The following is a 27,698-nucleotide window of genomic DNA, read 5'->3' as shown; positions in this document are numbered from 1 at the left end:
CACATAGCATCGCGAGAAGAAGAAGAGTGTGGTGGTCCAGGGCAGCAAGAAGGCAGCAACACACAGCAATATTCATATTTAGCAGCAGCAGCAACAACAACAACAACAACAACCACAACAAGAAGCATCACAAAACAACAACAGCAACATGATGATCACGTTACTTACGTTACAATTGAGAACGTAAATAACGTTCTCCACGGACGCAGAAGAAAGACACGCAACGCAACGCGGGAGCATAAGAAAAACACAGGTAACAGAAACCAGTGTTGCCATGTCCGCTTATTATAAGCGACTTTGGGCTTTTTCCCCCCCTGTAAAGTTGCTTGTAAAATTGGTGGGTTGCGTTTTTTTAGGCTTGTTTCTAAAGTGTTGTTTAAACCCAGTGGTTCTAAGATATTTATAAATATGTATATTATTATAATATTATATATAAGTATATGTTATTTTTAATATAATATTATATATACTATTAATATTATTTGGGCTCTTTTTTAGCTTGTTTCTACAGTTGTAAACCCAGTGGTTCCATGTCATGGAAATCCCCCAAATTAATATCTATTTGTCCACACGGAAACCATCTGAAAATATTTTGTGACCCCTGGCTGTGCCAGATAGGTGTTGTCAAAATGTTTCAAAAATAATATTCAAAATGTTTCACTTTCTTTTCAAGATGTTCGGTTATTGAAAATAGCAGATCTACACACGAAAATAGCAGATCTACAAGGTGTCGCGTTGTGAGCTTGTAGATCTGCTATTTTCAAATAGCCTAGGTTTAATATAGTTTTAAAGTGGTTAATTTATGTTTCATTATATCATAATTTATATCTGAAAAGTTACTAGTAAAGTTTTCAAGTAAATGTAGTGGAGTAAAAGTACAATATTTGCCTCTGAGATGTAGTGGAGTAGAAGTAAAAGTATTGGAAATACTCAAGTAAAAAACAAATACCTCAAAATTGTACTGATAATAATGATAATAATAGTCGCTTCTTTGGGGCTTGTTTTCCTAGACCGCGGTTGCTCATTTCTTTCGCAGAATCTGGCAACGCTGACAGAAACCCACGTATAACAGCATTAAAAACATTGTGTGTTTTGAAACTGAAGCAATATTATTGCTGCTGCTGCTTTCTAGCTGGTGGAGGTTTATTAATAGCTAAGGCTAGGCTAACGGTTAGCCTAGCCTCCCAGTGATTCAATGTGTTTCATGTTACAGACTAGACAAGCAACGCCATCTGCCACATAATAAACCAAGCTAATGCTAACGTTGTTATCAAAGCCAGCGTTGCCAGGTTCCGAGAGAGAAACAAGCAACCAACCGGGTCTAAGAAAACAAGCCCAAAAGAAGTAACTTGGGCCACATGAGCACTTTAAACCTATATGCAGTGGTGGAAAGTAACTAAGTACATGTACTTAAGTACTGTACTTAAGTACACTTTTGAGGTATTTGTACTTTACTTGAGTATTTCCAATTTCCAATACTTTTACTTCTACTCCACTACATCTCAGGCAAATATTGTACTTTTTATTCCACTGCAATTATTTGAAAACTTTAGTTACTAGTTACTTTTCAGATATAAACTATGATATAATGAAACATACATTAACCACTTTAGCCCTATTTTATACATAGGCAATTTGAAAATAGCAGATCTACAACTTGCTCACAACGCGTCGCATCACAACGCGTTGTGAGCTTGTAGATTGGCTATTTTCAAATATTTAGTACTTTTACTTTTGGTACTTTAAGTACATTTTGATGACAATACTTTTGTACTTTTACTCAAGTAAATTTTGAATTCTGGACTTTTACTTGTAACAGTACTTTTATATTGCAGGATTGGTATTTTTACTTAAGTAAATCATTTGAGTACTTTTTCCACCACTGAACCTATATACAATCTACACGCTCGTGAGCTTGTAGATCTGCTATTTTCAAAAACGCTTCGAATAAAATGTGGAATATTTGTAATATTTTTGACATACATTCTAACAACACAATTGCTCCCTGTATGAAAATATTTGAGAACCACTGGTTTAAATAATAATATTTTCTTTTTTGGAAACAAGCTTAAATAAGCAACTACACTTTACAAATACGCCCAATAAACTGCAACCCGCAATTACCAATATTTACAAGCAACGTTACAGAAAAACTAAGCCTAAAGTGGCTTATAATAAGCAGAACTGGCAACATTGAAGCTGGCTGCTTTTGCGTGCGGGTTATAGCCATAGAGTGCGGTTATAGCTGCTCGCTAGCAGTGTTGCCATGTCCGCTTGCTATAAGCGACTTTGGGCTTATTTGCTTGTTAAATATTGGTGGCTTGTTTAAAGTGTAGTTGCTTATTTGGCCTTGTTTCTAAAGTGTAGTTGCTTATTTGGCCTTGTTTCTAAAGTGTAGTTGCTTATTTGGGCTTGCTTAACATTTTTTTAAATTATTTAACCAGTGGTTCTTAAATATTTTCATGTCATGGACCAAAATAAAAGTGTATTTGTCCCCTGTATTTGTCCCCATCTGAAAATGTTTTGTGCCAAGGAGCCCAGTATTAGATTTGTATTGTTAGAAGAATGTTTGTTAGAACACGATTTTTGAAACATTCTAATTACTTTTTATTTTCAATATATGCAGCATATAGGTTCAAAGTACTCATAATAGGCTCTATTCACAGCAGCCATATTGTGAAGACATTCACAGGTGTTACCAATGATACTAATGAAGGCTCTGTTCCATTCTGGTCAAACAGAGTCAGGGTGCTGATATTGTGCATGTTGGCCCACTGGAAACATACTGCTACACCAGTGGGTCTACAGTGGACCCTCATGGGCTTCCAAATGGCCCCTTGCGGGTGTGTAACTCTGAGAGTGTACAAATGGAAACAAATGGACCCGTAAGGGTCCATTTGGTTCCATGTGTACACTCTCAGAGTTATGGGGGTTGTGGAAACCACTGTGCTACACTAAATGGAACAGAGCCTTCATTAGTATCGTTGGTAACACCTGTGAAGGAAGTGATAATATGGCTGCTGCGCATAGAGCCTATGGCCTATAAGTGCCCTATCGTTAGTTGCTTCTTTTGGGCTTGTTTTCCTAGACCTGGTTGCTTATTTCTCTCTCAAAATCTGGCAACACTGCTCGCTTAGCCTCCTGGCTGCTTTTAAAGAGCTCAGTGAGCAGCAGGACTCACTGGGTTGGCTAGCTAGCTAGCTAGCTATCTTTGCTATAGTCCAGTTATAGCTGATTTATGAAGCTTAATTTATATATTATGTACATATAATAATGTGTCGCTTGCTGACAAGTGCTGATCTGCAAGCTAATTATACACCAGGCTTAACGTGATAATGTCCATGTGATGTTCTGATATGTCACTGTTGTTGCCCTGCTTTGGTTTCTATTGATGTGTAATAACGGTAGCTATAATACAAGACTAACTAACGTTAGCACCGTTTTGCCTTTTTTTTGTTTTGTTTTTCCATTTAATAGATTTCCCACGCCCCGAGCCAACATGGTAAGTAGTCGTACGAATAGAAACAAAGCAAAGACAAAAGTTCACATTTTATGTTATTTTGTAGTTTTGTCTTCATATGACACCCAGATGTTTTGGTTAAACAGGTGATGGGTTGTGTGTGTGTAATAATCCCATTAAAGCGTGAAAGTGCTGTTGTGTACTCTAGAAATGTGATGTAACGTGTGCACATGTGTACAATTTGTCCTGTGTTTACCTTCGCAGGCTGTGGTCGTGTCCCTTCGGCCTTATAACAGACGGTGAAGGAGAAGAAGGGGTGAACTTTGGGAAACTGACTCATCTAGACCCCCTAACCACCCCCCACCCCCTCTCCCCACCCCCTCAACTCCCTCCTCAAAACCTGTTATTTTCTTCTTCTTTTTTTTTTAATAATGACCAAATTATTTAATTTATAAGTATGTAGCGAAGTGCACAGCCCTTTTAGATGTTTTAACATCATATTGGTCGGGTGCATTGTTTTTAGATGGAGCTGAGCGCAAGGCATAAGGTCACACCCGCTTGTAAATTATTAGACCAATGTGCCGTGTTTACCCCAAGTCAATTAGTCCAGCTGTGCAATCACTTCAGGTTTCTGTGGGTCATTTTGAAGTGATTTGATTTGTCTCGAGCCCCCCTGGCCTCTCAGGAGAATGAACGGCTCTCTTTTAACCCCGCCCAGCCCCCGGGCGGCAAACTCCTCCCCTTTGCCTCCGTCGCCATCCCCCTCCCCGTCGCCCCCGTCTCCCTCCTTACTGCCCCTGTCCCCCCGGCCTCCCCCCCTGCCCCTCCTGGTGAGCCCCCCGCCTCCGCAGGCTCACCTGTCCTCTCTGTCCGACACGCCCACGCCCTCCCCCTCCCCGTGTCTGAGCTGGACCGAGTTCTGTGAGCTGCACGCCCGCGTGGCGGCGGGCGACTTTGCGCGGCACTTCCGGGCCTTCCTCCTGGAGAACCCGCACTACTCCCCGGACTCGGCGTCCGCCTTCTGCCGCCGCTTCACCGACCGCTTCGTCCGCCACTTCCAGAGCGAGCTGGAGGGCGCGCCGCCGCCAAGCTGTGCCACCGGGAGGGAGGAGGAGGAGGAGGCCGGGAGCTGGGCTCCCCAGTCGGACGCCACCTCCCTGGAAGAAGAGGCCGTCTCGCCCTTAACCACCTCCGCGGGGGCGGAGCCCCAGTGCGCGCCGACCAACCTGACGCGCGCCACGGGCAAGCCCACGCCCACCCGGCTGGTGTTGGAGAACCGCAGCAGCGAGAGGTTTCAGGACTCCTACGCCCACACGCAAATCCTGCCGCCCTCCTCCTCCTCCTCGTGCTCGTCCTCGGTGGGAGGCAACAACAACGGGCGGCGCGGCGAGGAGAGGGCGGCCCTGGCGGCGCCCGGGAACGGAGAGGCGCCGGTGGAGGAAGAGGAGGAGGAGGACAGCTGGCTCGGGGTGGCGCACCACGCGGGGGAAGACGCCGAGGCGGAGGAGAGGGAAGGAGAGCCCAACGAGGTTTGCCTGGACAATGCGGACTCCTCCCACGCTCCGCATATCCCGCCGACCTCCGTCACTCCTCCGCCGTCCCTGGGCTCCAAAGGCAACAACAACAACGTGTCCAACTCCTCCAAAAACAAACTGAAGAAGCGCTTCTCGCTGAGGAACGTGGGCCGCAGCGTGCGGGGCAGCGTCCGCGGCATCCTGCACTGGCGGAGCTCCTCCAGCGACTCGGCGCAGGGCCAGAGCCAGCTGCCCTCCAGCTACAGCTACACCATGGGCGTCCAGGACGCCGCCTCCGGCAAGAGGAACTCGGGCGCGCCGCCCGCCGCGCCCGCCTCCTCCATGCCCGTCTCGCTGTCCCTGCCGCTCTCCCTGCCCCACTCGTCCTCCTCCTCCCTGCCCCCCTCGTCGTCGAGCAGCGCCACCTCCCTCTCGCTCTCGGAGGCGGCCCGCGACCGCCGGCGGAGCAACGGCGAGGGCGGCGAGAAGGAGAAGTGGAGCCAGCGGCTGGAGAAGCTCCGGCTGTCGCGCTCGCCGCCCCCCGTCCTCTCCTCCTCGTCGGCGCTGGGTCCCCACGTCGCCTCCACGCTGCCCCCCAGCAGCGCGGCGGCGGCGGCCGCCATGGCGCCCTCCAGGAAGACGGGCCGCTTGGTGCGGGAGGGCGGGGTGAGCATCAGCTCGTCCAGCGACGAGTTCGCGGGGAGCCACGGCTTCTCCGGGTTCTCCTTCGGCCTGCTGCACCACGGCGGCACGGACAGCAACAACGTTTCGGCGGGCGGCTCCGGCGGCGCGGCGCAGACGGGACCCGCGCAGCCCCTGGCCAGCGGGGGCAACGTGCCCTGGAGAGGGGGACGCTGGCACAAATGTCGCCTGGTCCTGAGGGAGAGGGACAAGGAAGGGGGCGAGCGAGGAGAGGAGTACTACTTGGAGTTCTTCATCCCGCCCAAGGTAAAGTCGTCCGTCGACCACTTAGCGCAACTTACAAAAAGAAAGAAAGCGTACACAATAGCAAAATGTTAATAACCACCTAACGCAGGGGTCTTCAACAGGGGGTCCCGGATCCCTAGGGGGTCTTCAGAGTTACTACGGGGGGGGCCGCCAAATCTTTGCGTGATTGGATTAAAAAAAAAATATTAACCACTTTAGCCTATTATCCCTATTCTGAAGAGAACTTAAGCCAAAAATAGCCGATCTACAAGCTCACAACGCCTCGCGCTGCGAGGCGTTCATTCATTTTGGTTAAAATTGGTTAAAATATCAGCTCTGCAAGCAAGCGACGCATTGTGAGCTTGCAGAGCTGATATTTTAACCAAATGAATTTCAGGGTTAGGGTCCAGATTGAACATGTTGTTGGGTTTTTGGGGTAACTGCTCAATGTGACTTGATGCAGACTGGCTGCTTTGTGTTTTAGCTGAATGATACATTTGTCATATGGCAAGACGATTCAAGAAGATGGTATTCCTGCGACCGGTCTGATGGCTGTCAATCACTTAATACATTACTGTCTGTACAATATGTCAAATTTTGCTTCCAAGTAACGGTGACAATGGCACAGACACAATAAAAACGAAATGTCAATTTGGATTAGGCTGAATTTGTCACCAATCCAACCTTAAGAGCCCTCGGTTGCAAAACTACTTTTGAGTACTTCACGCAGACTTTTGAATGAAATTCTCAGCGTACACTTTGAATTATTTGTACATTTATTAGGCAAACTCACTGACTTATAGAGTGCAAGGTCAGAGTAAGTGCCACAAACTTTTCTTTTTAACCCTTTAAGGCCTGAAGCCGATTCTACAAATGTCTTCAAAATCCCAACAGTATTCTGAAAAAACGTATGTTTCTATATCAGTGGTTCTCAAACCTTTTCACGCCAAGGACCTCCAAAACGATATTAATTTGGCCGCCGACCCCCATCTCAAAACATTTTGTTCCAGGGACCCCCAGAAGCAAAGTTTTGAGTTAAAAAATGTTCGCTTTAAAATAATATATATTCAAAGATTTGCACACATTTTCACGATTTTTCAAAAATAGCAGATCTACAAGCTCGTAGCGCAGCACTCGGTGCCGCGCTATGAGCTTGTATATCTGCTAGTTTTGAATAGCCAAAAACGACATGGTAAAAATGACACAGATCTTAATGGGTTATGGAATTAAGACATGGCAGGTTAGGTAGCTAGGATAACAAGTATGTAGACATCAAACCTGTTATCTATCTAAATAACACACTTGGCATATGTCTGCAAAAACAAAAACATTACATAGCATCTGAATAACATTACTAGCAGTTATTTACATCATCCTTAAACTACTAGCTCTTGCATAATGTTTATTTAGTGTTATTTTGTCATATAATTTGACTGACTTTTATTTATTGCTTGGAGTTAATTTTTTGTCTGTTTATCCTACTACTTCCATGACCCACTAGTAACACTGAACCAGCTGTACACCTTTTGAATCATTTTATACTTTTTTTATATGCGTTGATCTCAACAGTTTAGTAATGTCATGATCGTCACAGCTCTAATGGTGAGCTCAATGTGGCAGCTGGTTTTATGAAATGTATTTTATAAATCGAAAATAGCTGATCTACAAATAGAGTACAGAAGTCCTGACGTCACTCGTTCATCCCCAGGTTCGTAAAGTAATTTCGCTATGGAGAATAACATTGGGTCATCATAGAATCGTCATCATCATCATTTTACTAATTCGGCGGAAGTCATATTATCGTTTTCTCACCGTCAGTTGATGCTTCATATCCATAAGAGTCAAACCGCCGGGGTCATTTGTTTATTTTTGGAACACAGTTCTTATTTGTCGCGATAATAAATACGTCTATGGGGATTCAGAATGGGGGTGGAAAACCGCGAACCAGGTAGACAAACCTAGGATGTGTAAATTACGTCAGACTTCGGTGCTCTATTCACACCGTGTCGCGGTGCAACGTGTTGTGAGCTTGTAGATATGCTGCTACTTTCTAAAAAAAAATGACGTTTTTGAAACATTTTAAAGGCCTAAAATAGGGAGGACAGTTTGAAAGTGGTTAACTGCTGTCATTCCTACAGTTTCAGCTCCACGTAGACGTGTAGTATCACAATTGTACACGCTTGTCAGTTTCATTTGCATGACCGTGACCGAGAGCAGTTTGAAGACGGCGTTGTTTTCCTATAGACAATGAATGGCGAATGAAGCAACGGTCAGTTGCAATACAGAGCAAGGCACCAGTTTAAGACAGTGGTTCTCAACCAGTGGTCCGGGGACCACCAGTGGTCCTTGAGGGAGTACCAGGGGGTCCCCAGCTAAATTCAAAAATAGCAGATATACAAGCTCATAGCGCGGCACCGAGTGCCGTGCTATGAGCTTGTAGATCTGCTATTTTTGAAAAACCTTGAAAAATTGTGCATATCTTTGAATATTTATGTATTTTAAAGCGAAAATGAACTGATGTCTTTGTTTCTGGGGGTCCCTGGCACGAAACATTTTCAGATGGTGGTCTGCGGCCTAATGTATATCAATTTAGGGGTCCTTGGCATGAAAAGGGTTGAAAACCACCGGTTTAAGGGACAGTGAGTGAGAGAACTCTCCCAGCAGCTGCATTAACAAACTTTGTGTCACCGTCCAGCGTCCACTCACATAGATGCACAGAGGCAGGATGAAGTGGCTATCACACACAGTGCGTTTTCCTCTCCACTTAAAGCGGCACTATGCAACCTTTTTTTTTTCATGAATAAAATGTAATGTTGTCCAATCTGTATGGTAGAGTATGTTAATACAACATGACTTAGACAATTGAGGTGGTTGTATTTTGTCGCCCTGTGCTTCTATTGAGACATTCAAGATTGTGTCAAAGGTCTTGTCTCACGTAGACACAGGATCTGACTGGAATTTTGACCTGATGGTCAAGATTCAATTTATCCCCTGAGCAAGCAGGCAGGCTCTATTAGCTCAATGGTAAAAATTGAAGCACGTGTTCAGGAAACCAGGTTCTAATCCGGGGTAGAAGAGGAAAGTTACATAGTGAAGCTTTAATGTGATTGCATGGCAATGGCAATCACAGTTTTGGCGTGTCTGTGGTGCATTGGTGTGATTGCATGGCAGTTACTGTATTCTTATCTTTGTGGTTTATTTGTTGGCTGTCAATAAATCAATCAATCAATAATAGATTGTTGCTACACCTTTAGTAACCACCAATGTACTGTCCGGTATTAGAGGCTGTCTCTTACATGGATTTTTCAGATTTTGGAGAATAAGAGGGTTGATTGAGGCTCTCTATCAGTTCTCTCTCTCTCAAAGCACTGACTAGTGAGAGTAGTGCTTGAAATGTTGTTTTTTGTGCATTTAAAATATACACACACACATACATTTTATCAACAATGTAATAATGATCTATTTTGAGACGACTCGAAATATTTTGCCACGCATTTCAAAACCATTTGTGAAGAAGAAATATGCCATATTCTTCTTATTATTCTGGCCGCTGATCCCAATATGGTACAAACATACGCCTCTCAGCCATTATGAAATACAAGGTAAACTGCGGCCTCTTGTGGCTTATTGCTTTGAGAAACCCTAGATACACATTAGAAGCTACCTACTGTGGCATTCAATTTCTTTTTCTTTTGAAAAAAAAAAAAGAGATGATTTTTCCAGCATTTCTGCTGTATTTCGATAACGTCAGTGAGAGAGAGAGAGAGATGCAAAGAATAGGGGAGTGAGATAGGAAGAGAGAGAGATGCAAAGAACAGGGGAGTGAGATAGGAAGAGAGAGAGATGCAAAGAACAGGGGAGTGAGATAGGAAGAGAGAGAGATGCAAAGAATAGGGGAGTGAGATAGGAAGAGAGAGAGATGCAAAGAACAGGGGAGTGAGATAGGAAGAGAGAGAGATGCAAAGAATAGGGGAGTGAGATAGGAAGAGAGAGAGATGCAAAGAACAGGGGAGTGAGATAGGAAGAGAGAGAGATGCAAAGAACAGGGGAGTGAGATAGGAAGAGAGAGAGATGCAAAGAATAGGGGAGTGAGATAGGAAGAGAGAGAGATGCAAAGAACAGGGGAGTGAGATAGGAAGAGAGAGAGATGCAAAGAACAGGGGAGTGAGATAGGAAGAGAGAGAGATGCAAAGAATAGGGGAGTGAGATAGGAAGAGAGAGAGATGCAAAGAACAGGGGAGTGAGATAGGAAGAGAGAGAGATGCAAAGAACAGGGGAGTGAGATAGGAAGAGAGAGAGATGCAAAGAACAGGGGAGTGAGAGAGGAAGAGAGAGAAAGACGCAAAGAACAGGGGAGTGAGAGGAAGAGAGAGAAAGACGCAAAGAACAGGGGAGTGAGAGAGGAAGAGAGAGAAAGACGCAAAGAACAGGGGAGTGAGATAGGAAGAGAGAAAGACGCAAAGAACAGGGGGGTGACACACAGCAAACAGTCCAGCCGGCCGGGAGTGGAACGGGGGACATGCTGTATTTAAGACATTTTGTTCCCATGTGGTATGCACCCTAACCATTCGGCTAATGGGTGGCAGTCCTTCTCCATTTGCGTGTGTGTGTCATTTTTATGCTTCGTTTTCGGGAAGGAGAGTTTAGATAGCCAGGAAACAAAGGGCAGAGAGAGGAGAGACACGCAAGACAAGACTGAGGTCGGACCTCACGCTCTCTAGGAGCATTAACTGGTTGAGCCACCATGCACCTTGCGGCGATTTCTAACGCAAAATGTTTATGTGGTAGTCGTCTACTGAGGGTTTAATTCATACATGGGCAACTGGCGGCCAGGGGGCCACATGCGCCCCCCACCTTCACTTAATGCGGCCCGCAGGTTAATATCGGAATACTGATTTGTTATTGATTTCAGCTGTTACAATTCCAAACGTGCAAACATGACCCGCTTTAGTTACTTCAGTCTGTATTAGTAGCTTAATGACTAGAATGAAAGTATAAACATTTTCTTTTTTATGTCCAATGTATTTGTATTTAAGTTCATTAAGTTAAATAAGTATAACTAAATGCATTTGAAATTAAATGAAATTGATACTTTTCAGGATTCCAATTCAAAAATAGATATATAAAACGCGCACTGCGACGCGTTTTGAGCTTGTAGATCTGCTATTTTTGCTACTTTTGTGTGACATAGAATGGCCCGCCACTATATGCAATGTGGCCCTCTGGAATGAGTGTGGAAATATAGTTGCCCTCTCCATCATCAAAGTTGCCCACCACTGGTTTAATTACAACTTAGAAGAACCCATGACGCATTTTTGTACGCACACAGGCTGGACGAACATTGCATCACATTTTCATTTGAGAACGTACCTCTCTTATTGTTACAACTATAGGAAGATTAACCACATGAACCCGAGTGTCCCTATTCTGGGCATGTCACCATAGGCAAACGTTCGTTGAACATAGCCGATCTAAAAGCCCAATATGCGTAAAATTGTGCCGCGTTGTGATCCTGTAGACCGGCTAGTATTTTCTGTAAAAAGGAGGGGACCAAGTACAGAACCCCGGGGGGATCCTGGTCAACACGTTTTAAGTGATTCAACATGAGTCCGTTACACAGTGCATTGATGGCTTTTTGTATCGCTAACTTTGTTCCATGTCAGTCGTCCAAGCCCAGGCTGACAGTCCCGTGCTGCTCCATTGTAGACGTGAGGAGCACCACAGCGCTGGAGGTCCCCGACAAGGAGAACACCTTCCTCTTACAGGTAACCTCTCCTCTGATCTCCTTCAACCCTCTCTCTGTCTCTCTGTCTCTGTCTCTGTCTCTCCGCGATTGGGTTGGTCGTCAGGCTTGGACCATATATCAATATTACATCTAGGGATGCGCCGATTGGAAAATGTTTAGCCCTTTAAAATCGGCAACGCATCTCTGTGTCATTTTTAGATTTCTTTGGCAATTCAAAAATAGCAGATCTACATGCTCATAGTGCGGCACCGAGTGCTGCGCTATGAGCATGTAGATCTGCTATTTGTTTAAAATCGTAGCTTTGAATATATATATATATTTTTAAAGGGGATATTTTTTTCTGGGGGTCCCTGGAACAAAATATTTTGAGAGGGGGTCCCCGGCCAACTACATATCATTTTTGATAACCACTGATATTATAGCAACATTTTTTTTTCAAAAAACTGTTACAAGATATTTGTAGAATCCCCAGAAGCAAAGATTTGAGTTGCAAATGTTCGCTTTAAAAAAATATATATATATATTCAAAGACCCACGATTTCCCCCAACAATAGCAGACTCTGTGCCGCGCCATGAGCTTGTATATCTGCTATGAATAGCCCAAAGAAATCAAAAACTGACAGAGATGCGTTCCCGGTTTGAATGGGTTAACCCATTAAGACCTGAGGCCGCGTCTAAAAAAAATCTAAATCCTAACCATTTTTTGGAAAAAAATATAAAAAAATAATTTTCACGTTTTTCAAAAATAGCAGATCTACAAGCTCGTAGTACGGCACTCGGTGCCGCGCTATGAGCTTGTAGATCTGCTATTTTTGAATAGCCAAAGAAATCTAAAGTGACACAGATGCGTTCCATGTCTTAACACATTGACTGCCTGAATTATTTTCACTGCCTATTGTTATTCATGCCAGACATTTTTCAATGGAAAAAAAAAAAGTACTCAGGAGCCGAGATACAAAATTTTAAAGTTTTAAGTTAACAAGGAAGTGGATGAGAGTAAAGATCTTCGAAAATTCATATCTCCTTGGTCTTTGGGTCAAATTTAAAAAAAAAAAAGTAAAAAAAAAAAAAAAAAAAATTTGAAATTTTTTGAAAAATTATTTTTTTACTAAAAACGAGTTAACTCGTTTTTAGCAGATCTTGGCACTCAAGTGATGAAAAGCTAAAAACGAGTTAATTCGTTTTAGGCATTCAATGTGTTAATGGGTTAAAGTAACAATTCAAAGATGTGTTTCAAGCTTGACTGTCGCTATTTTAGCGAGGTTTCGCGGCCGTGTCCCCACACCAAACAACTTTAATTAGTTAAGATGTGCACGTTGCAATGCACCTGGTTCCAGGAGTCAAGATGTTTTATTAAGAGATGAGGAAATTGGATGTTCAAATGGCACAGTAGCTTCACAGCAACAGCTTCTTTAGCTCACATTGCTCCTGACGCAATTCATATTTATATTTGAGGATTGTTCACGGTATGGTGAGACCCTGACTGCATATTTATAGCCTACTTCAGTAAAGTCAACGGTCATCAATTGGTATAGTGAGTCCCTCGTTGTTTCATATTTATAGCCTATTTAGTTATAGTTCAAACCCTCATCAAGCGATATAGTGAGACCCTCGTTACTTCATATTTATATTTCAGGACGGTTCAAACAGTCCCAACATTAAAGTGAGACCCTCATCTAAAGTGGTTGTTTTTACTGAAGGAAGGGACGAGCTCTCATATTCGACAGAGACTTGTTTGTGCATACTGTGTTTGTGCATGCATGCACATGGAATAAACGCTGTTGTGTGCACGTGCCACGTTGTAGCTTCATGAAGCGGAGACATTTCCTTTCCTCTCCTTAGTTATAATTTGACTAGTTCAGGCTATATCGCAACACTACATATCAGGACAGTTTGTCGCATGATTCCATAGCCAGATCGCTCGCTCGCTGCCAGTCAGGATGGGGTGATTGTCGATGCAGAAACCAATGTTTTGTGTTTGTTTTTTCTGTTATTCATTCCCCTTTATGCCAGGGAAACAAATACATCTTCATTATAAAAATAACAGTTTTAAAGTCACTGAGCCCCTCATCACACTATATGTCTAAGTGATATATGTTTGTAAAAACAAAAAGGGTTTTGTTAAAAGGTTAAAGCACTATATTCAGATAGTAATCATTGCTAAAGAGTGTTTGTTCAGTAACAGGGCTCTCCCAGATCTTTAATAAACAGAAGATACATTTACAGGTAGGTGACAAAATGTCAGCCAATCAGCAGAGAGTGCCCTTTTATCAGCTTCATTTGTTTAGTGTTCCAGTTCAAAATTCTTCTTTGTGTCATCACTTCCAATTTCACTTGTTTAATCTGTATCCTGTATGAGTTCTCTATCCTGATTGGATACAATTGGTATCCTGACCTGAAAATGCATTTTCTGTTTTCTAAAGAGCTGGAGAGACTCCTGTTACAGAACAAACATTCTATAGCTAGTACTATCAGAATATAGGCAGGAATATAATTGCTATTTAACAATTTTTATTTATTTTAACCAAAGAAAATCACTTACCCTACCTTTTTAATGAGCACATATTTAGTCGTATAGATTTATTAAATGGATAGACGTCGGCCACTGGCATCTGTGAATGTCATCTTAACTCGCAGATACACCGATGGCTGTCAACGAGGAGAGTGCATCCTAAAGTATTTATACCCTGATAATGCTACATTGTTTCAAGTTCAGCCCATTCATCGCGTCTTCCCCTGCGTAGGAAAAAAAAGTCAATTCAACTCTTGATACAGGCGGCCGTGTACCATGGCCGTTCCACGGGTTTGCACCTGTTCGCCTGTAAGGTTGCCCATGCCGGTCTGTCCACTCACTCTCATTGAGAATGAATAGGCTCTATGCACAGCAGCCACATTGGAAAGAAATTGCTATACGAATGAAGGCTCTGTTCCATTCTGGTCAAACGGAGTCAGGGTGCGTATATTCTGCATGCTGGCTCACCGGAAAGTGAAACCCTCTGCTACACCAGTGGGTCTCAAACTGTGGTCCTCGTGGTTCTTTGAGGGGGTTCCAAATGGCCCCTTACAGGTGTGTTAACTCAAGAGAGTGTTTCCATTTGTACTCTCTGAGTTATGGGGGGGTCCTTGAAATTAAGGTTCGACCAGCAATGTGCTACACTAGATGGAACAGAGTCTTCATTAGTATCATTGGTAACACCTGTGAAGGAAGTAAGCAAGAGGCCCAATTTCGTTCCAATGTGGCTGCTGTGCATAGAGCCTGTTACTACAGAAGCATCAATCGCTCCCTGTTTGAAAAGGCCAAGGTAGCCAGCAGCCTTTCCAAAGCCTTTTTGTATGAAAAGCTTTACTGTTGTTTACAGCTGTAATGAAGTACGTTTGACATCAAACGAGTGATTTGATTTAATAACAAATGTTACATTAACCCATTGAGACCTGAAGCCGATTCTACATGTCTCCTAAATTTCAACAGTATTCTGAAAAACGTATGTTTCTATATCAGTGGTGCTCAATATTTTTCATGTCAAGGACCCCCAAAATTGTATGGATTTGGCCGCGGCCCACAGTTCAAGGTCTTCATGGGTTAATAAAACACTGTAGAACTCATTAGGAATATGTTATAAACAATAATAATTTTGTTCTTCTTTCTACCTGTTACCTTTTGTATTTGTCTCAGTTGGAGGGTTCGGTGCAGTATGTGATTGAAACGCGTGACGCTGTTCAAATGAGAGCCTGGCTGAGCGACATCCGCAACGGAATCTGTCTGAGGTATTGCACTACTTTTATATCTGTCTGAGGTACCAGAGTACCCGACATATTACAGTACTTAGTATAGAGGTAACCAGAGAACTGATAAAGTACTATCCACACACATTCTCCGCAGCGTTTCATTTGTTTTATCATTTCAGTTCACACATCATGCTTTCCACATTCAAAGATCAGTTGTCAATTTTGTATTTGCACAATAAAGTGAAATAAAACGCTGTCAACAACTGATCGCACAGCTCGTAGCCATGATTGTTTTGATTGATTGCCATTTTTATTAGGCAACAACACAGTTACATTTATAATACTTTTGTCTAAAAGGTCTGACTAAAAAAGTCCTTGCGGACTTGTTTCCGTTGGGGTCCAAGAAACCAGCGTTTTGACAAAGTCTTCCTCAGGGTTTGAATATGAGTGTAGAATCGGGACAGATCATATGTCATGTTTCATCTCCTTTATGTTCTCCTACAGTGAACAGGAAGACATCGAGGGTGTGTGCGGTGGGCCGTTGGATATTAGCGGGACACCCGAGTTTGTTGACCGTCTTTCACAAGGTGCGTGTGTGTGTGTGTCTTAAGTTTTGCAGCTATAAATCATCAGTGTTGACCACATACAACCATTTCACACCCATATTGTTCCTGGTGACATCCACAAACTCTGCCAACATCACCAAACGTTCATCAATGGACAGTTTAGCCCAGTGGTTCTCAAACAGTGGTCCGGGGACCACCAGTGGTCCTTGAGGGGGTTCCAGGTGGTCCTCAGCTAAATGATGGAGAGTTGGTAACCAAATGGACCCTTATAGATCTTTAACTCTTGAGAGCGTACAATGAAACCAAATGGACCCGTAGGGATATTATATAGCCATAGTCATAATGTCTTGCCATGTGTTTCAGTGTGTTATGGGGGTATTGGAGGCTCCTCCCCTCTAATGGAGCCCCTCCCACCCGAGTTGCCACCCCGCGCCCCTCTCGACGAACCGGATGGCAGAGTTCTGGGAGGAGGCGGGGCTAGTCTGGGTACACCTTTTGCCGAGACACCGGATGCCACAGGTAGAGAACACTGTACTAATATCTTACACACAACTGGCCATCTATTTGTGTAAAACTGTTCATATTCTGACCGCTGTAGTCTACTTCAAAACGTTGTCATCATTACACATGAGTCATGAGTCATGCTTGTGAATTGACATCTAGTTGAAAATAGCAGATATACAAGCTCATAGCGCGGCACTCGGTGCCACGCTATGAGCTTGTAGATCTGCTATTTTCAAATAACTTGTATATCTGCTATTTTTTTAATAAAATAACACAGATGCGTTCCCGGTCTTAATGGGTTAAAACCACACTCAGGTGTTGACCGCCGTTCAACGTTTGCCTCCTCTCCAGGTTCCTTCTTGTTCTCCGAGGTGAGCACGGGGGAGGCGGTGGAGCACCCGCTCAGCGAATGCCAATGGTTCCACGGCACGCTGTCGCGCCTCAAGGCCGCCCAGCTGGTGCTGGCGGGAGGCACGGCCAGCCACGGCGTCTTCCTGGTTCGCCAGAGCGAGACGAGGCGCGGAGAGTACGTCCTAACTTTCAACTTCCAGGGCAAAGCCAAGGTGAGGACTTGTTACGTGACTCGCATGGATGGACGCGGCCGTTTGTTGTCTCGGCATGGCGGAGAGAGTATGTTTTACCCCCTGTCCGTCCGTCCGTGTGTCCGTGTGTCCATCTGTCTGCGAGCGGCTAATCTCCGGCACCGTTGGCCCAGTCGCTGCGAAACTGTGTACACACACTCCCTGGATGCCAATTCAAAACCTCTGCCCCAAATTCTTCACATGGGCCTGTTATAGCGCCACCAGGAGGCCGATTTGTGCCAAACCCATTTTTGGATATTACTCTTATAGATTTTATCCAAACATCACGCAAATCGGTACACAGTATCTCTATAGTCATGTGATCAAGACGGTATGTATCTGATATGTCATATTCCATCCTGATTGGCTAAGGTTGGCTTCCAAAGTTTGCATGATAGGTCTATTTTGAACAAAATGTCTCAAATTATGAATGCAGCGTGCGCTTTCTGTGAAAATTTGCACGCACATTCCCAATAGGCCGAGGAAGAACCTTACCTTACCCTGTTATAGCGCCACCAGCAGGTTTAATTTAGCAAAACACATTTTTGCAACAAAATGCCTCAAATCATGAATGCACGCACATTCCCACTAGGCCGAGGAAGAAATGCCACCCTTTTCACATTGGCCTATTATAGCGGCACCAGGAGGCCACAATAACCTACCTGACCTGGCGGAGACCTGTGCTCCGAGGACCACTTTTTCTAGTTTTGTCTGTGTTTGTTTGTGTGCATGTGACACTCTGTGAGCTTGAAGATCGGCTATTTAAAGGTTTGAAAAGTCTCCGACTATAATGACATGCCCAGAATAGATTAGATTAATTCGATTAATGTCTTTATTATCCACAAGGGAACATTATTTTGGTCAGGTCAATGCATACTTTCTAAGACAAGACAATACATAAATGTACACCACAATTAAAACACTTAGCAAAGTAGATACAAATTGAAGATAAAATTCTAAATTTGAAATAGTCTTTAAAAGAAAGACTAGAACACCACGTTTTAAAGCAGTTAAACTCCACAGTGAATTTATATATGAGTATGCAAGTAAAGTTATTTTTTTTTTGTTCCTCAAAATTGTAGCAACAATAACAAAGAAACAAAAAAATATATAAATACTAAGAGACATAGCAAGGTATATACATTAGTCATATCACACTCTGAGGTGGTTTGAGTGTGCTGTGTGCACGATTCCTACTGTGTGCACAATTCCTACTTATGATTATAAATATGATCCATGCGTGTATGCATTTCTATATACTAATATTACCCTTTTACATGTGTATAGCTTTGTAGTTGCTTTCAGTGTGCTTAATATTTTTTTGGGGGAAACGGAGCACTAGTCACAAATCACAAATAGGCTCTATTCACAGCAGCCATATTATGAAGACATTCACAGGTGTTACCAATGATACTAATGAAGGCTCTGTTCCATTCTGGTCAAACAGAGTCAGGGTGCTGATGTTGTACATGTTGGCTCAATGGAAACACTCTGCTACACCAGTTGGTCTAAAGTTGGGGTCCAGGGACCCTCATGGGCTTCCAAATGGCCCCTTACGGGTGTGTAACTCTGAGAGTGTACAAATGGAACCAAATGGACCCGTAAGGGTCCATTTGGTTCCATTTGTACACTCTCAGAGTTATGGGGTGGTGGAAACCACTGTGCTACACTAAATGGAACAGAGCCTTCATTAGTATCATTTGTAACACCTGTTAAGGAAGTGAAAATATGGCTGCTGTGCATAGAGCGTATAGGGACAAAAGTGGTTCAAGTCATTCGATTTTCTTTTTTTCCTTCATTCTACGACTATGTCATTAAACCCCTCCCCTGCCCTCCCCCGCCCAGCACTTGCGTCTGTCCCTGAACGAGGACGGCCAGTGTCGCGTGCAGCACCTCTGGTTCCAGTCCATCTTCGACATGCTGGAGCACTTCCGCGTGCACCCCATTCCGCTGGAGTCCGGCGGAGCCTCCGACGTCACGCTCATCAGCTTCGTGGGCGCCACCGCCGTTCGGCAGCCAGGTAAACCCCATCTTCTGCCTTTCTGATGCCGGGGGAGGGGCAATGGTGTAAAGGAACTTTAGTACATTTACTCAAGTACTGTACCTGATTTTGAGGTGTTTTTTACTTTACTGGAGTATTTCCGATTTTCAATACTTTTTACTTCTACTCCACTACATCTAATGATAATAAGGATAATTCTTTTAACAGGTCTGTTCATGAAAGTCCTTGCGGTCTTGTTTCCAATGAGGGCCTGTGAGAAATTTGGGGTTAAGAGTCTTGCTCAGGGACAAATTTCAGTTCATCGACACATTTGCTGGCCTGGCCTGGAATCGTACCTGGGGCAACCAGGGCCTCTGGCTCCCTAGGCGGGCTCACTAACCACTCAGCTCCTATGAGCTTGTATATCTTCTTTTTTTGAATAGCCAAAGTTAACTGGGTTAACTTAGATTAAATATTATACGCTTATAATGACACACCCAAAATAGGGACGCCAGCTTGAAAGTGGTTAATAAGTAGAACAAGGTGCCAACACTGGTCAGAATGAGGGTGTGTGTATTCGTGTGCGTCGTGTGTATTTCAACGGGCAAGGCACACTTGACACTTTGCTCTTTTTAGTTTACAAATGGCAAATGTATGCGTTTTAAGCTCTGCTGTTCAGCTGTAATCATTCACGTGTCTTTGACCACTCATCCAAACCAAGCGGCATGTGTATACAATAAATGTAATTGATTGTACATGTGCATTGTTTCTGTGTGACACCGTGAACATGCCACGAAGTTACCCACACTGTCTGTAAAAGCATGACAACACTTCCCACCCACCTGTGCAGACAAACATGAATAGGCTCTATGCACAGCAGCCATTTTGGAGAGACATTGGGCCTCTTCTTACTTCCTTCACATGTGTTACCAATGATACTAATGAAGGCTCTGTTCCATTCTGGTCAAACAGAGTCAGGGTGCTGATATTGTGCATTTTAAAAGGTGCGTAACTCTGAGAGTGTACAAATGGAACCAAATGGACCCGTAAGGGTCCATTTGGTTCCATTTGTACACTCTCAGAGTTATGGGGGTCCTTGAAATCAAAAGTTTGAGAACCACTGTAAAAGCCTTCATTAGTATCATTGGCAAAACCTGTGACGGAAGTAAGAAGAGGCCCAATTTCTCTCCAAAATGGCTGCTGTGCATAGAGCCTATTCAGATGAGACACACACACACACACACACACACACACACACACACACACACACACACACACACACACGCTTGTTGTGTCCGTGCAGTGTGTTCAGTCATTTGATCCACCATACATGTTTATGGTACCATCTCCACTGCATTCCTTTTCTCTCCCTTCTTGTGTAGTTTGACACTAACATCCCACAGCGGCCCTCGACTAAAACAGCCTTGTATTCTACTAATCGGATCTGTGCATAACTGTTAGTCCTAGGTTTCCCGAAGGTGGCCTACCTGTTTACTGTCCCGGTTCAGTGTCCCATAGCAGATTTGAGCGGGAAACACAGATGACACCTGTATGTGTGTTTCCTGTTCAAATCGGCTGCTAAGCCAATTCAGTGAAGCCATAGGAACATGAACAGGAAACCTTCTGGAGTCCGGGGATTCTAGTTATGGACAGAGCCTATAGTCTATAGGAATTTGCAGACTAATCCATTAGTTATTGTATCAATCAATAAATGTGCAAAATCGTATTTGTAACCCTTTTCAGGTTGTGACGTTGAGAACTGAGCATTCTAATGTTGATTTCACAATGGCTACTGGCTGTTCAAAGTTATACACTCTGGCAGAATTAAATAGTTATATCTGCAGTTTTCAAGAAATCTTTCGTTCCGCATGGAAAATTAGCATAAAGAATGCCTTATCAACTAACAAAGAGTGTGTAAAAACTGACCCTTATGGACCTTTACTCCTCCGTTTTAATACTTTTTAGTCCTATGGTGGGGTGTTGAAAATGTGCATATTGGTTCAGACATTTTAAGTTCAAACCATTTTTAGAAGGCATCTGGTTTTCATTGAATCAAATAGTTATTTTTTTTATCATTGAAGACCACATCAAAGATTGACGACTTGTTACACTGCTGAAAAGTAGCTTGAGGTTGAAATTTGAAACCGCTGAAGATAATAAAATTAGAAGAACGTGATAAATCAGGACGGCATTGATAATAAGTATTACAGGCCGCGTGATTAAAGCCTCCCGTTGTACGACGGGGTAGGCCATGGGCAATTAACCGAACATATTTCGAAACCGATATTTGGAACCAATAACCGACCTAAATTTGCTCATGTAGGTTAATCGATCGATATATATTTTGCATTTCTTATATATCAATGGATCAACATGAAAAGCTTCTACTAGACTTTTTATAATCAATTAAATCGATGGGTCTGATTAACCCATTAAGACCTGAAGCCGATTCTACATGTCTCCTAAATCTCAACAGTATTCTGAAAAACGTATGTTTCTATATCAGTGGTGCTCAATCTTTTTCATGTCAAGGACCCCCAACATTATATGTATTTGGCCGTGGACCCGCATCACAATATTTTGTTCCAGGGACCCCCCAGAAGCAAAGATTTGAGTTCAAAATGTTCGCTTAAAAATATATATATATTCAAAGATTTGCTCACATTTTCACTATTTTTCAAAAATAGCAGATCTACATTTTTGAATAGCCCAAAGTGTAAAATAATGTTTTTTAGCTCAAATCTAAAAATGACAAAGTTCCAGGTCTTAATGGGTTAACCACGTAACCATATATCATACTTTGTGGGTGAAAATAGCCGATATGCAAGCCCACAATGCGTGCATTACGACGTGTTGTGAGCTTGTAGATCTGTTATTTTTCTCTTAAAGTCTTGCATTAATTGTAATCGAGGCAAAAGTCTCTACGATGGCGTATAACTAACCCGTTACCCCCCGACACCCGCCGTTCTCCCCCACTGCTGGCCACCCACCATCACTGCACCCATCACTGCTCTGACCAGCTTGTCTCTGTTGTTGTTGTTTATGTTGTTGTTGTCGTCTTGTCACATCCCTTGGGATCATCCCCTTTTTGCAGGCCGCGACAGGGCAGGCAGCAGGCCCACAGTCTGTGATGTCATCACCACGCGCCATCCCGACTCCCCATCAACCCCCATCTCTGACTGTGTGTAAGTGAGACCTGACCCAGCTGAGAGAGTACCTGTGTGTTAGTGTGTACCCGCGCGCGCGTGTGTGTGTCCGTGCGTGTTTATGTGCGACTTTCTTTGTACGCCTAGTTCGGACCAAAGATTTGCAATGAGCCGAGCCTGACTTCTACTCCGAATATAGCTGGTTATACTCTGAATATAGCTGATCTACAGGCTCACAACCCGGGTTGTGAGGTTTTAGATGTAGATCAGCTATGTCCGGCACGCAACACTGTTCTACAACGGAACGGAAAAAAAGCTGTTTTACCGGAATTGCCATCAAGGTTTAAAGGTGGGTCCACATAGCAGCAGGTAACAGTATATACATGAGGTTAGACATAAGGTAGGTCCACATAGCAGCAGGTAACAGTATATACATGAGGTTAGACATAAGGTAGGTCCACATAGTATTAGCAGCAGGTATGTACATGAGGTTAGACATAAGACGTAGCCTGGCTCCACCCCCTGAATCGCTAGCCTCGCATTCAGGGTCTGGTCACGCTGTCGAAGGCGGGTTTTTCTCGGTTGAAAATCTGTACGACGAATCCGGATCGGGACAATCCAGTATGAACCAATCGCCAAAGAGTCCAACTTTGGCCACGCCCCCATTTCAGAAAACGGCTGCACTTAGAGGGCTTTCAGACTGAATAATGAGTGAAAGAGTGAAACTAAATGAAAATTCAGGCTGAGTGTCAGGCTACATAAGACGCAAAAAGTGGCCACACAACAGCAGGTCCACATAAGAAGGTAGTCATTAGGCAAAAAACTTTACAGGTGACAATCCACATGCAGGTCTAAATGGGTTGTTAAACAACAGGGGTGTTTTCCGTGCGATTAATTAACCTGACAATACATTTTGAGTCGTGAGTATACATCGACATAGAACTTGACGTGAACATGGTCGACTTTTCGCAGTGAATAAAAGCATCAACGAATAAGGCGTCCACTGCATATTAATAGTTTTGGTGTGAAATACTCGCTGACGCATATTTGGATCGCTTAATTGTCACACTCCTTGTGTGTGAAGACGTTTAGAAGTAAACGAAAGAATTAAAGTCCACACACACTGGAAAATGCTCCCTTGGGGATCGACTTATTACCACCACGTGAAGTTTGGCGCATCTGAACTTAATCGGACCAAAGCACTCTGTTGACGAGTGGATGCCCGAACCGCCAAGTAACATCTTTCCCTTTCATAGTGTTTTTTTCTGTCGAGCACCTAGTGCTTTATAACGTGCGCTTCCACTCAATAATTATCAGTAAATCACACAGATTACTGGATTGACACGTAATTACTGTAATCATTCATTAACGGTGGTGTAAACGAATACACGTGACCGGGTGCACAACAACCTGCATACGCATGACAAGCATTGTCTGTAGCTAAGCAGACAATGACCTTGTAGATCGGCTATTTTTGCAATTTTTGAGTTAAGAGGTGTTTGCCCGACAGTATATGCATTGTGGCCCTCTGGAGTGAGTGTGGAAATAACAGTGGCCCTCTCCATCATCAAAAGTGCACACCCCTGCTTTAAATGTCATTTGTTAGCGATGTCAGAATAACACCAGAAAGCGATAACACTCCGCACACTTCCAGGTCAACTCTGACATTTGTGACAAAATGGGAGAAGTTAACCGCACAAGGCTCCCAAAAAAGACCTATCGTAACGGCTGACGGCTCTTTCACATCGGCGCCATCTGTAGCGGTCGAGCTCTGGCGGAGGCTGGCGGAGAAACAGCCTCAGAGTTGGAAAGTGTATCCTTGCACCACACGGCAGCTACCAGATCAGAGTCCTTTGGCAGTGTGACTTGTTTGTTTGTTTGTTTGTTTGTTTGTTTGTTTGTTTGTGGGCGTGCACTTGTGTGGGACTGTTCTCCATGACTGTGCCATATGGACCCATGACGACCGACATGCACTGCACTCACTCTCATGTTCTCTCTCTCCTCCAATCCCTTCACCTCACACCCCCCCCCCCCTCCCCCATACCTCTCCTTTATTTACACTTTGTTTTGCTAACACCCCATATCTCTCTCTCTCTCTCTCTCATTGTCTCTCTCTCTTCTCTCTTTTGCACGTTCTCTCTCATTCTCCTTACCTTTCTCTCTTTAACTCTTTCTTTCGCCTTCTTTCACTTTCTTATTCTCTCACACTCATCTCTTTCTCTCATTCTCTTTCACACTCTCTCTCTCTCCCCCCCTGTCACAGACTTGACCAGCAGACCCCGTAGCCCCCCCCAGCCCCCTCCTCCACCCCTGCCCCCCGGCCGGCCGCCGCCCCCCACCCCGCCGCAGGAGCGGCCCGCCAACGACACGGAGCCGGCCGGAGTAGGAGGAGGAGGAGGAGGAGGTGGAACGACCGCCGCCACGGCAGGAGTGGGAGGAGTCGGAGGCAGCGGCAGTGTCGTCGGAGGCGCAGGGGGAGGAGTTGGTGGAGGAGGAGGAGGAGGAGGAGGAGGTGGTGGTGGAGGAGCGGGGGCAGAGGACTGGGAGGAGCAGCGGGAGAGGGACGCGCCGCTCCGCCAGCTGGAGGCGGTGGCGGCCGCGGACGGCGAGGACAGGGAAGGCGGGCGGGCGCGCGCCATCGATAACCAGTACTCCTTCTTCTGAGCCAGGAGCGAGGGGAAGAGGAAGAGATTGTGTTGCGTGCGCGAACGTACATACGTACTGTATGCGCAAAAGGGAGAGCGGTTGGAGGCGGCGTATATCATAGCCATTCATAACCAGTATTTTATTTTGTTAGCAGGACGGGAGGTTGAGCTACAGTGGGGGGGGAAAAAGGGGTGGGGCGTAGGAAGCGGAGGAGACAGGAAGTACTAACACTATTAAACTTAAAAAAAGAAAAAAAACACACACACACAAAGTGTCACGTGAGATTTTCCGGCGAGCAAGCTAGAAAGACAGACAGTGACTGACTGACAGACAGACAGACAGACAGAGAGAAGGGGAGGGTACTAAAAGCTAGCGCACAGAACGGTGAAGGCAACTTTAGAACACTAAAATAACGGTACACTAATTTTATTATTTTATTTCTTTTTTTAAGACGAGCGCTTTTTTTTGTTTTACCGGTACGCCTCACAAAGCAAGGCCATGGTGTGTGCACAGATGACAGTTAACGCTTAATTTATACTCGGTTTGCGTGCCGGCGTCGTGCCCCCCCCCCCCCCCAAAAAAAAAGAAGAAAAAAAGCCGATCTGCAAACTCACAACGCGTCGCACGTAAGAGACACGTCGTCAGCTTGGAGATCGGATATTTCCCGGCGCACGAAATGGACGCACAGCTAGGTACGAATCAGACCTCGGTTTAGCAAACTTACAAAAGAAAACCCTGTGAAGCCAGCAGCAGTCCCCAGTACCTCACAGTGGTCCACACACACACACACACACGCACACACGCACACACGCACACACACACACACACACACACACACACACACACACACACACACACACACACTAACACACAAGCTAGCTAGAAAGCCGACCATACCAGTGGCAAAATAGACTAGACTAGAAGCAGGCAGGAGAACATTTTTACCTCAGTCACTGTCAACAGCATCACTCTCTTTCCTCCCTCTCTTTCTCTCTCTCCGCTCATTTCTTGCTATACTTTATGACAGGGTGGGAAAAAAACGAAGCGAACGCCGAAACTGGGAGAGATTTTCTTTTTATAATTTTTCTTTCAAAAAGAAATGATTATTGATGGTACCAATAACAATAATGACGATGGAAATAATAATAATAATAATAATAACAATAATAATAATAATAATTATAATGATGATGGTCGGAATAATAGTATTAATTTTATTTTTGTTTTTAAAGATCCCTTTTTTATTTTGTATGCTTGTACTCCGATAATGTGTAAACACTTTGTTTCCGTGCCCATCCATCCATCCTGTTTCAGTTGACATTTCTTTGTGCCTTTTAATTTTTTGTTCTGTTATTTTAAAGTATACAACAAAAGGAAAAAAAACGCTATTATGCCTCATTCTCTAGTCTATTCCTCGCCTTCTCTCTCTCTCTCTCTCTCTCTCTCTCTCGCTGTCCTCTCATCAGCCCCTTCCTCCATTCATTTAAAAAAAGAAGAAGAAAAAAACACAGAAATAGCCAGACAAAAAGAAACTCCAACAAAACAAAAAAAAGAAGAAAAGAAATCCCTACTTTTTCTACTTGTGCCTTTCTGTGTGTTGTTGTCTACTCTGCTCATTGGTCTTCATGTCACTCTTGTCTTTCCTTTTGCCATTCAGTTCAGTGCTTTCCTGTTCATTTAAGCCTGAATTATGCTCCGTCGTACGGCGAAAATAGCCGATCTACAAGCTCCAAACAAAATGTCCCGTTGGACACACTAGGTATTGAGGTGTACCCTCCTAACCGGGGTCCCCCCCAAGGGGTCTGTACTTGGCCCCCTCCTTTTTTTTTCTCCCCACCACGCCAAATCGCTTCGCCGAAAATAGCCGATCCACAAGCTCACAACAAGCCGGGGGGCTTGTAGATGTTAGGCGTGCGATGCTGCCTTACGATGGAGTATAACTTCTTAAGATTTGTCGAACGGCCGTGTCCGCCGCCAAAAACGACTGAATTCTTTTTCCCCCATCGGCCGACGCAGCCGTTCGACTTCACATTCTGTCACCCCGCACCCTTCTCTCCCATTTTCATCATTTTTACTGTCTTTCTCTCTTTTTTTTTTTTTTTTTGTTCTCTTTGTGCCATCATGTGTCATGTATTTGCCTGTATATGCACCTTTCCCATCATCATCATCATCGTCATCTTCATCAACATCATCCCCAATCATGATCTGTGTCCTTCTCTCAGTTTTAAAACTCTTTGTGCCTTTCTCTCTCTCTTTTCTCTCTTTGCTGGGACCGTGTGTTGAGGGTGGGCCATGTTGTGCCCCACCCTGTGTGGTTAGTTTCAGGTACTACATTGAATTTAATGATAATGATATAATATAAATATAGTGAAACACTGTGGCCTCCTGTGTGCTTTTTTTTATTTCACCCCAGCCCTCTGCAATTACACATTTTAGTCGTGAGAAGGTATCAAGATTTCTCACAGTTTTCTGTTTGGCAAAATCTGCCTATATATGGGTCGTATAAAAAGAAACTCCACTCAACGTTCACTGTAAAAATCACTGCTTTTAGTGGATGTTTAGATCACTGTGATTTAGCCACTTAACCGTACTTGGTCCCCTCCTTTTTCCGTCTACAGCAAAATTCCTGGCCTGAAATGCAAGCTCATAAAGTGCTGCGAGGTGCAGTGTTGTGAGCTTGTACATTGGCTATTTTCACTGTATGTTTGAATCTTATAACATGCCCAGAATAGTGATGCTAGCGTTCATGTGGTTAGTAGAGGATGTTTCGATCACTGTGCTTTGGATAGATGACATTTCTATCCATCTTCTTTGACAAACGGGTAACGTTGTTTTTTGCAGTACAATTCTGTCACGGAATGTCAATTCATCTCTATGTTGAGGTACATTAATGTATAGCCT

At 44.0% G+C, this 27,698-nt stretch overlaps 1 protein-coding gene across 2 annotated transcripts; it reads left to right on the top strand.

The window, feature by feature from the left end:
- The first annotated feature begins 32 nt into the window (after positions 1-32).
- Positions 33-27,173, top strand: sh2b1 (SH2B adaptor protein 1). 2 transcript variants are annotated; one of them, XM_084072182.1, is made up of 11 exons: positions 33-253; positions 3,478-3,502; positions 3,725-5,922; positions 11,565-11,666; positions 15,321-15,412; positions 15,878-15,960; positions 16,303-16,458; positions 16,795-17,006; positions 18,870-19,044; positions 22,100-22,190; positions 24,415-24,592. In XM_084072182.1, the coding sequence occupies exons 3-11, from the start codon at positions 4,150-4,152 to the stop codon at positions 24,434-24,436; spliced, it is 2,706 nt and encodes a 901-aa protein (XP_083928308.1). In that variant the 5' UTR covers positions 33-253; positions 3,478-3,502; positions 3,725-4,149; the 3' UTR covers positions 24,437-24,592. The 2 variants fall into 2 exon arrangements, with proteins under 2 accessions (XP_083928308.1, XP_083928309.1); XM_084072183.1 differs by lacking the exon at positions 22,100-22,190 and having other exon boundaries at positions 24,415-27,173.
- The last annotated feature ends 525 nt before the right edge of the window (positions 27,174-27,698 follow it).

Source organism: Gymnoscopelus microlampas (genome assembly GCF_963454915.1).
Source record: "Gymnoscopelus microlampas genome assembly, chromosome: 11".
Taxonomy (NCBI): Eukaryota; Metazoa; Chordata; class Actinopteri; order Myctophiformes; family Myctophidae; genus Gymnoscopelus; species Gymnoscopelus microlampas.
This window is presented reverse-complemented; position numbering and strand designations above follow the sequence as displayed.

Coding starts and splice junctions, on each gene's coding strand:
- sh2b1 (XM_084072183.1), top strand. CDS start 4,150: ATGAACGGCTCTCTTTTAACCCCGCCCAGCCCCCGGGCGGCAAACTCC. Junction 5,923..11,564: donor AGTTCTTCATCCCGCCCAAG/GTAAAGTCGTCC, acceptor GTTCCATGTCAG/TCGTCCAAGCCCAGGCTGAC. Junction 15,961..16,302: donor TGTTGACCGTCTTTCACAAG/GTGCGTGTGTGT, acceptor CATGTGTTTCAG/TGTGTTATGGGGGTATTGGA.